Here is a 9708-nt window from a genome sequence, read left to right as displayed (position 1 = left end):
GGCAGACAATGGCCTTTACATATGGTCTCACACCTGCTAAAAGGACACCAATACCTTCTCTAAGAAGTTCCATAAAAGAGTTTCTGCAGGGGGCAGGAGATAGCTCACCTAGTAGAGCACACACATTGCCATGTGTGAAGACCTGGGTTTGAGCCCCCTAGACACCACATAGGAACACCTGTGGGTCCTTCCTTCCTTCCTTCCTTCCTTCCTTCCTTCCTTCCTTCCCTCCCTCCCTCCCTCCCTCCTTCGTCCCTCCCTCCCTTCCTTCCTCCCTTCCTTCTTTCCTTTCTTTCTCCCTCCCTTTTCCTTCTTTTGTTCTTTCTGTATCTCCTTATTTCCTTCCTGCAACGAGGTTGGGGGGGGGCAGCTTTATGAGTGATAGAGTAGCACTCTGTTATCTCTCCCTCTCTCTCCTACCCTCATATTTAAAAAAAAAAGGTAAATAAACAAATAGCACAGTTGAGAGTAGAGAAATTGTATAGATGGGGAACCCTCAATGACAATCCTGGTGGCAAAAAAAAAAAGTTTCTGCAAAGTTTCTTTGAAAAGTATCTTCTAGGGCAGGAGTAGATAGCATAAAGGTTATGAAAAGAGTCTCTCATGCCTGAAGCTCCAAAGTCTTAAGTTCAATTCCCTGCACCACTATAACCTAGAGCTAAGCAGTGCTCTGTTGTTGTTTTTTTTTCCCTGTATGTGTCTGTCTCTGCATCTCTCTCACAAATCAAATAAATATTTATCTTTCTTCATATATATAAATATATATCTTCTACAGTGGCCCAGGAGGTGGTGCAGTGTTGGTATGCTTTTAAAAACCCCTTCTGTTTCATTTGGTTTAAATCCCCCCTGCTTAACACTATTCTATTTACATAACCACTTCATTCTATTTACATAACCGCTGTTAACAAGCACCACCCTCCCTCCAGGGCATTGGTTCAATCCCCACAGGTTCATGATATGTTTTTGCTCTGCCCCCTCTCCTTGTCACACTCTTGATTTTCACCAGTCACTTTTCTCTCCACCCTCTCTATGTCACATCCTGTTCACGCCCTACTTGGGAAGTATATATAAAGACAACATTGTTCGTTTTAGTTTAGTTTTAGCTTAGCTCGGCTTAGATTGTGCTGCGTCCTGCATGAATAAAGAGATACTGCCTACAACCCAGCCATGAGTCCCGGGTCGTCTGTTACCCGTCCGTGAAGCCAGCCCGGGGAAAACAACAGTGCAGAGGATAGAGCCTTGAACTCTCAAGCACAAAGTCCTGAATTCAGTCCCCAGCATTGCATGTACCAAAGCAATACTCTGGTTTTCTCTTTCTCTCTCTCTCTCTTACTCTCTCTCTCATAAATAAATCTATAAACAAAAATCTAAGTATCTTCTCCAAATTGCCCAACTGATGAACCACCGAGAGAATACAACCCAAGAGTTCTAAACTCTCCTCCCTTCTAGAAAGCCTTTCTTCAGTCCCAGGTGTAGCTGAGTTTCTGTGGTCTCTTATCCCACTTATTTCTGTCTCTGCTCTAGACCGAGAACCTCAGGGTTGTGTGTAGCCCAGCCCCGGGACCCAGGAGAGATGCCACAATGTACTGAATGGGTGTGGGACAGCTAGCACAGAACCCTGCTCCCTCACGCGCCCATGTGTGTTTTGACAGATCAGGGCTTGGGTGGCCCTAAATCAAGAGCACTAGGACACCCCTTTAAGGTTCGGTGTGAGGTGCCTGTGCTTGGTGCAAGTAGTGACCATCAGTTTGATGACAGTTCTCTTTTATTTCCACCAGAGTTACTGCTGTGGTTCAGTGCCTGCACAATTCCACCACTCCTCTAGATAGAGGGTGAGGCGGTGAGAGATAGAGAGAGGAGAGACACGACAGTGCCACTCTGCTCTCATGAAGCTTCCCTTCTTCAGGTGCGTCGATGTGGTAGGTAGTCCAGGGCTCAAACCTGATCTTTGCTCATGGTGACATGTGCTTTAATTTCTTCTCTCTTTCTCTTCCTTCACTCCCTCTTTTCGTTTTTTAAAACTGATTAGTTATTGAATAGAGACAGAGAAATTGAGAGGGAAGGGGGTGATAGAAAAGCACAAAGATACCTACATCTCTGCTTCACTGCTTGGGAAGCTTCCCCCTACAGGTGGGGACGAGGGGCTTGAACCTGCATTAATATGTGTGTTCAACCAGATGCACTACCATCCTGCTTCTCCCTTCCTTCCTCTCTCCTCTCTTCCTTTTCCTTTCCCTTCCTCTCTCACCAGGCCCTCGTGCATGTATACATTGAACACCCTGGCCCAGCTTTTTCATACAGGTGCAGAAAGACAGAGCAGAGCAGACACCTCAGCACTCCCCATGTGGTGCCAGGGCTTGCCCTGTGTTGCATGCATAGCAAGGCAGGTGAGCTAATTTCCCATCTACCCACGCTGACCCAGGACAGCCATTTCCATCTAGAGATGGAGGTCAGCAGGAGGAAGATGCCCTGCTGCTGGGAGCCAGGTGACTGAGTGACGCTGGAGGGATGGCAGCAGGGAGTCTTGGGGAGCAGGCAGCACAGCTTCACAGGAGGGAGCTCTGAGGGCTTTAGTTAAAAGAGAAAGCTGGGAATTCCAAGATGGATGGATTGAGCAACTGAAATAGTCTTAATAACAGCAAGGGTGGGGGAGTTAGGGAGCTCCACAGAGGCATCCTTAAGGGAACTGAGATCCAGTGGGGAACACGGTGGCAACAAAATGAATTTCTAAGCAGTTAATGGAAAAATAAAATGATTTCATGTTTCTACCTTGAGGGGCTGAGATCCTTGGATCAGATCTGTTGTGTTTAAATATTTACATGTACAAATAGATGCTTCAGTACGGCTCTTCTAGAGAGGCTATGTGAGAGATAGGACATTCGCCTCTATGGGGAGGCTGGCACAGCGGAGGGGAAGGAGCCAGACACGAGTGGGAGGGGATCTCCTTGCCATCAATTCTTCTGTAGTGTTTGGCTTTTCTTTTAGCCATGGGCATGTATTATATTTTCAATTGGAATAGGCAAAACTGTAGCCCAAGAGGTGGTGCAGTGGATAAGGTATTGGACTTTGAAGCACGATGCTCTGATGTTTTCTCTCTCTCTCTCTCGTAGATAAGGAAATGCATCTTTAAAACTAGGCAAGCACTTTAAAAAAAGCTGCCAGCTTCTACTGGATAAAGTCTTTCTATGTCTACTCTCATTTGGGAGACTGCTGTTGAAAAGGATTTTCTCTTCTCACAAACAGCCTGAACTTTGCGACCAGGTGTGTGAGCCAGCTCTGTCATAGCTAGGCAGCCACTTGGTCACAGGGTCAGAACTACCCCATATTCTCTCTGCTCCTGGTTTTTTTCTGATTCACCCATTGGCCTGTAACACAGAAGAGTCCAGGGACTGCAGTTGTCACACCCTTGTCTAGAACCAGGACCCCCAAATAACCCCTCAAATAACAGAATACCAGTCAAGCATCTTACAGAACAGAGGGTATAAACTCCATACTTTGTGAACGGGGAAACTGAAGCTGGGGTGGTAGACAGTGGTCACACAGCATCTGGATTAGAATCTAGGTCCTGATTCCATTTCTCTCTGTCCTATCTAACAACGACAACATCAATAACAACAACAATGACTACAACAACAAAAACAAGGGCAACAAAAAGGGAAAGTAAATAAATATTTTTTAAAAAGATACAGATGGCAAAGAAGGGCTCTCTTGCATAGGTGATAGGCAGAAGGTGAGGGGGTTTAAACAGATATCCCAGAATCCTGGGGGGGGGGGGCGTGGCAGGGAATTCCAGAAAACCTGCTTGCTATGGAGCCTGCTTGGATGAAGAACTGTCCCACACTTACCTCTGCTCTGCTTACTTCCTTCTTGTGCTACCCCAGTCCCCGGTCAGGACACACACACACACACACACGGAATATGATGACTCCAGGTGGTCTGAGTTCCCATCAGTTTTAGCTGGTGTGTGTGTCTGTGTGTCACTATGATGGTCACTATGACTCTCCACAATGGGCTGAACTGCGGAGATCACAAAATCCACTCTGGAGCAGGCCATGCATGCTGGGAAATGCTGGGACCACACAGCCCAGCAGGGAGATAGGGGTTCCCAGGGCAGACCAGATGGGACCAGATGAAATAGGGCCACTGCTATCCTTAAGGCAAATTAGAAGCAAAATAGTGTCCATCAAGAGAAACTTCCATCTGTGGCAAAGTTAGCACCCAATGTGGACTTTTTACTAGACTAAGACCCTTTACTGCCACCTTCTGGGAACATAGATATATTGATATATATCCTCTGTGTGGGAATGGAACCACCCAAGTTTTATTTAAATTCTTTTTTTTTAATTTTTAAATTATTTTTTATCTTTACTTAATTTATTGGATAGAGTTAGCCAGAAATTGAGAGGAAAGGGGTGGTAGAGAAGCGAGAGAGACAGAAAGACACCTGCCGCACTGCTTCACCATTTGCAAAGCTTTCTCCCTGGAGGTGGGGACCAGGAGCTCGAACCTGAGTCCTTGTGCATTAGAACATGTGCACTCAACCAGGTGCGCCACCACCTGGCTCCCAGTGGCCATACTTTTCTCTCTCTCTCCCTTTCTTTCTTTCTTTCTTTCTTTCTTTCTTTCTTTCTTTCAACTTTTATTAGGTAGAGAGAAATTGAGAGAGGATGGAGAGAGTGAGAGAGGGAAAGATAAATACCTGCAGACCTGCTTCACCAGACGTGAAGCATACCCCCTACAAGTAGGGACCGGGAAGCTCGAACCCTGGTACTTGCACTTTGTAATATGTGTGCTTAACCACGTGTGCCACCACCCAGCTCCTGGAACTACCCATCTTTAGACATGCTTTAAAAAGCGTGAGAGAGACAGAGAGAGATGAGAGCACTGTTCAACTCCGGCTTATAGTGGATGCTGGGGATTGAACCTAGCGCCCCAGGCATGAAAGTCTGGTATGCTACATCTGTGCTGTTTCCCTGTCCCCTAGATGTGATCCTCTTACTCAGTCATAAGCAGGCCTACTGTGCAGGTGTTGAAGCAGCTTGTGCATGACTCCCCTTCTGTGCTCATACCAGACTATCTCCCATGTGAGGGTTCTGAGCTGAACTCACAATCATAGAGGGCTGCATTTCTCTTTCTCCTGCCCATCACTGAGTCCATGGCAGGCTCCAGTGACTGACCCCTGAACATATGTCATGGGCAGTCCTTCATGGAGAGCACTGGCTGGTGTGATGGGGGGTGGGTCCTTAGCCCTTCCTGAGTCAATTTTCCCTTCTGTCAAGCAGGACAGCTGAGCTTGATTACTTCCCGGGAATGTGGAGATGTCTGCTGGCAACCATCTTGCCCCCCACATCCTCAACCCATGGAACTGAGACAAGCAGATCATTTCCAACTGCTGATAGAAAGATAGTCAAGAAGACAGCAAAATACAGCCTGGAGTTTATTAGACTAGGAAATATAATTTATTTCATAAAAATTAATTTTGTTACAATAGGAATGCTAAACGTTATTTACAGGTTGTCGTGTACAGAATCAACAGAGGTGGGATTGGGGCCATCCCTGGAGCCCCATACCCCCTGGACATGTAACTGTGTCCATAGCCTAGGCAGGGGGGTCCAGCCCTTTGCCCCCAGGAGAGCTGTTCCCTGCACCCCAACATCCCAGTCACTTTTTGCTAAGGGAACCTGGCCCAGCTGCTTGGAAGCTGGGAGAAGGGGACCAGAGGACCTAGAAGATCCAAGAGATCTTGAGGGTCGCCTGAGCCCTCAGGAGGACCCTAGCTCGGGAGCCCTGGGACTTGGGGCACTTTGAGAGAAGGCAGAGGGAGAGGCACATAAAAGATACACTGACTGACCCTGTGAACTCAGAGAGGGCAGAAAACAAGCATGCCAGCCTCTGGAGGCCTTTAGGCAAGTACACCCACATGCGCGCGCGCACACACACACACACACACACACACACACACACACACAGCACACTTTGCAGGGGACCTGATGTGCCCATCTCTCATGCACACAGGACACACACACATGCAAACACACTCCAGAGATGAGACACACACACACACACACACACACACCTGGGCCAGGGCCCTGCGGTGGCACCTGCTCTGCACCTCCCAGGGCACCCAGGTCACGTATGGCAGCTTCTGGGACAACAAGAACAGCAAGCTTCGATGCCACACAGACTGAAGGAGGTGACAGTCCCTGTCCACTTCTTCCTACAGAGCTGGATGCTTTGAACCATCCCAGGAGGCTCTTGCCTAGCAGTTCTGTGCTTCAGGCCCTTGTGAGTTATTTCTGGAATCAGACCTGAAATGGCACCTGGGTGACTGGCCCGATCCACTAAAAGCTGTGGAAGTGGACACAAAGAAAATGGAGGGAGCGGGGGCATAGGAGATCACAAGAAACCTCAACTCACTAATGTTCCCATCAGAGACTGTGTCTCCCAGCACTGCAGAACCCAAAGGGCTTCATATAGCAGCTCTGGCACCAGAGAAAGCAGCCATGTACCTGGGATCACACAGCAGCCTAAAGGGCAAAGTCAGAACTTGAGTACTGGTCTTTGGACTCCAGGCTGTCTGGGAGCATTTTAGAAGCTATGATGAGAATAGCACTTGCGAGCCCCTCGTGGTACCTGGGAAGGCTGCCCCAAAGCTGTGCGGACACATAGGCCTGAGGAGCTTCCATTACCAAACCAGAGAGGCTGAGCCCAAGGATGGGTGTGGTGGACAGGGAGCCTCCCTGCCTTTGCTGGGAGACAGCATCCTCACATGTGCTGGAGTAAAGGGGCTTGGTCTCAGTGGCCTTGCTGGGAGGAATGCTCTCTCAAGCCTCTGAGCAGCTCCTTGTCTGTCCACAATCAAACCACACCCCAGGGGGCTCGGTGGCTGTGAGAAGCACCAACAGTTTGTGTCTATGGCCTGGAAACCAGGGGAGGGGGGGCACTGGGACTGCAGCTCTAAAAGCTACTTTCCTCCCAGAAGACCAGAATTTCAAAGGCCAGGATATGCCCAGGCTGGCCTCAGCCACTGCTCAAAAGCTTGCTGGGGCAAGTCCAGGGCCCAGAGGTGTCAGGGACACCTGGTGTTTGCTTTGAGCTAGGTGCTAAGGAGAAGTGCTAGCTAAAAGGGATCCCGCACTAGTGATTGCTCAGAACACCATGGGCACGGCTGGCTGACCCGGGTTTCAGCCTGACCCCAACTGTGCTTTCACTCTTAAACAAAAAGGACACCTTGTTCTAGACCGGTGGACACTACTCTGGCAATCCTGTCCGTATTATGTTTATTTTGGGAGGGGGGTCTCCTAGCTTGCAGAGGGAGGGTTGAGCTGAGGGCTTCAGGGAGGTGCCTGTGGAGATGAGGGCTGGGGAAAGAGCTCTCCCTCTCCTGCTCCGCTCACCCGCGGAAAGCACAGCCAGGCCTCTCTGCTCCTAGGCTCCCTGACTGCAGGGCTGACTGCTAACACCTTGCTCAAAGCAATACTGAGGTCCAGAGAGGCCCTCTTATGCATCCCTTCTCTTTTCCAGAAGGAGAAACTGAGGCAGGGAAGGACAGATCCTAGATTCCTGGGCTTCAAGAGAATGCCACAGTGCTGCAGCCCACCTCATCTAGAGGCTACTGGGTGGTGGTGGTGGTGGTGGTGGTGGTGGTGGTGGTGGTGGTGGTGGTGTGTGTTCTGGATGGCTCCACCCTGGGGAGAAGGGAGAGGGGTGTGACACCCTACACGTACATTAGGGCCTCTGACGGTAGCTCTGGCAGTCAAGAGGCGCTTTTAGGGTGCCTGTTGGAGGCTGGCAGTAACAATATGGGTAGCAGTGCCCCACCCCATCCAAACATCCAGCCTCCCTGGCTTTATGGATTTAGTGTCTGGTCCCACAACTAAACCCTCACCTGACCCTGTTCAACTGAGAGTCTAGTAAAACTGAGTCTAAGATGGACTGAGAAGCAGCCACATGCCCCCACTTTCCCTCTCTTACACAGTCACACACAGAGACACACACACACACACACACACAACTTCTGGCCAGAACCATGAGCATATCCACACTCAAGAAAAGAGTTTTCTATTTCTTTTTTTGTGTTGTTTTCATTGTCTTTCTTTTTTTTTTTTTTTCTTAAAAAGGACACATCCAAATATCTGGATAATAAGTAATGTGCGTTTCCTAAGAAACTGGGTTTTTCTTTTCCCTTGTAGTTTTGGTGTTTTTCTTCTTCTTTGAGCCTTTCTAGTGATCTGCAGCCATCTTTCTTTCTTTTTTTTTTTTTTTTCCTTTTCTTTTTGCTTTTGGACAGGAGAAAGCAGTTTGAATTGTACTTGACTCTTCAAAGAGGAAAACGGTGTGAAAGAAGAAGGGGGCCGAGGGGGGAATTAATAAGGAGAAGAAAACGAAGAACGAAACGGAAACTAATTGCCACCGAAGTTTCGGGGCTGAGGGTGGGAGAGAGGGTCACCTCCCCGCTCCCCTAACTGCCTCAGTGGCCTCTGTCCTAGGCCATCCCCGCAGAGGTGAGGCCAGGAGAGACAGCAGGGGGTGGGGGGGCACGGAGTCCTCTCTGCTACAGAGTATATGGATTTCTAAGGCTGGTCGTGGTCTGGGGTGGGCCAAGGGTGGCAGAAGAAGGGGCAACTCTGACTGTGAGCTGGGGGCAGCAGAGGCTGAAGTGTCCCATGGGAGGAAGCCTGGGCCTCCCTTTGCCCACCTCCTGCCAGTCCCTACCAGCCCGTGGTCCTGGGGCGTCTCAGCAGTCCCCGTCGGTGGCCATGGCCACCAGCATCTCACTCTTGCCCATCTCCTCCAAGGCACTGGCCAGGCTGTTGAGGTCCCCGTCATCTTGCTGCAGAGCTTCCCAGAGGTCCAGGATCACGCCTGTGGGGCTCGCTTTGGTGGCAAAGTAGTTCAGGTACCTGGTGGCAGGAAGGAGGAGGAGACTGGGGTGCCAGGGATTCAGGACCGCCCAGAGGCCTGGGGGTGGAGGAAGTACCAGGCGATGGGGAGACTGGGCTCTGGAGCAGCCCGATTCTGGGTCTGCATTTTAGTCCCTAGCATTCAGGCTGTGTGGCCTTGGGTGAGACACTGCATCTCTCTGAGTCTCAGTCTCCTCAGTTCTAAAGTGAAACAGCCGTGCACATCATTCACTGTCATTATTACCTCTCACCAGGCCCTAGGGAGAGGACCCAAACCGGGCATTTCATTCTTTCTTCTCTTCCCTCCTGTTTCCTACCTAGTATCATCCTTGATGCTCTCCTGGCAGCAGGAGCAAAGCTTCAGACATCTTTGTAAATCCACCCATCTCTCTCTTTCTCTTAATTTTTTTTTTATTGCCACTAGGGTTATCGCTGGGGCTCAGTGTCAGTACTATGAATCCTCTGCTGCTCCTGGAGGCCATTTTTCTCCACCCCTCCCTCCTTCCCTCCCTCTCTCTCCCTCTTTTTCTAATTTTTATTAGATAGGGTAGAGAGAAATTGAGAGACGACAAGAAGATAGGGAAAGGGAGAGAAAGACAACTGCACACCTGCTTCACCACTTGTAAAACAGACCCCTGCAGGTGGGGAGCAGGGGCCCAAACCTGGGTCTCTTTGCACTTGGTAATATGTTAACTAGGTGTGCCAGTGCCCTTTCACCCCCATTTCTCTCTCTAACCAGATCACTGCTCAGCTCTGGCTTAGGGTGGTGTCAGGGATTGAACCTAAGACCCTTGGTGCTTCCAAC

At 49.5% G+C, this 9708-nt stretch overlaps 1 protein-coding gene across 2 annotated transcripts in view; it reads right to left on the bottom strand.

The window, feature by feature from the left end:
- Positions 1–5424: 5424 nt before the first annotated feature.
- The window catches only part of UNC5B (unc-5 netrin receptor B), a 94820-nt gene continuing 90536 nt past the window's right edge, over positions 5425–9708 (bottom strand). For both annotated transcript variants that reach the window (XM_016195348.2, XM_060201154.1), the window contains one exon: positions 5425–8903. In XM_016195348.2, the coding sequence (XP_016050834.1) occupies positions 8738–8903 (166 nt within the window). In that variant the 3' untranslated portion in view covers positions 5425–8737. The remainder of the gene's footprint in view (positions 8904–9708) is intronic.

The sequence above is a fragment of the Erinaceus europaeus genome, chromosome 1, assembly GCF_950295315.1.
Source record: "Erinaceus europaeus chromosome 1, mEriEur2.1, whole genome shotgun sequence".
Lineage (NCBI taxonomy): Eukaryota > Metazoa > Chordata > Mammalia > Eulipotyphla > Erinaceidae > Erinaceus > Erinaceus europaeus.
The sequence above is the reverse complement of the archived record's forward strand: the minus strand, read 5'-3'. Positions and strand labels throughout refer to the sequence as shown.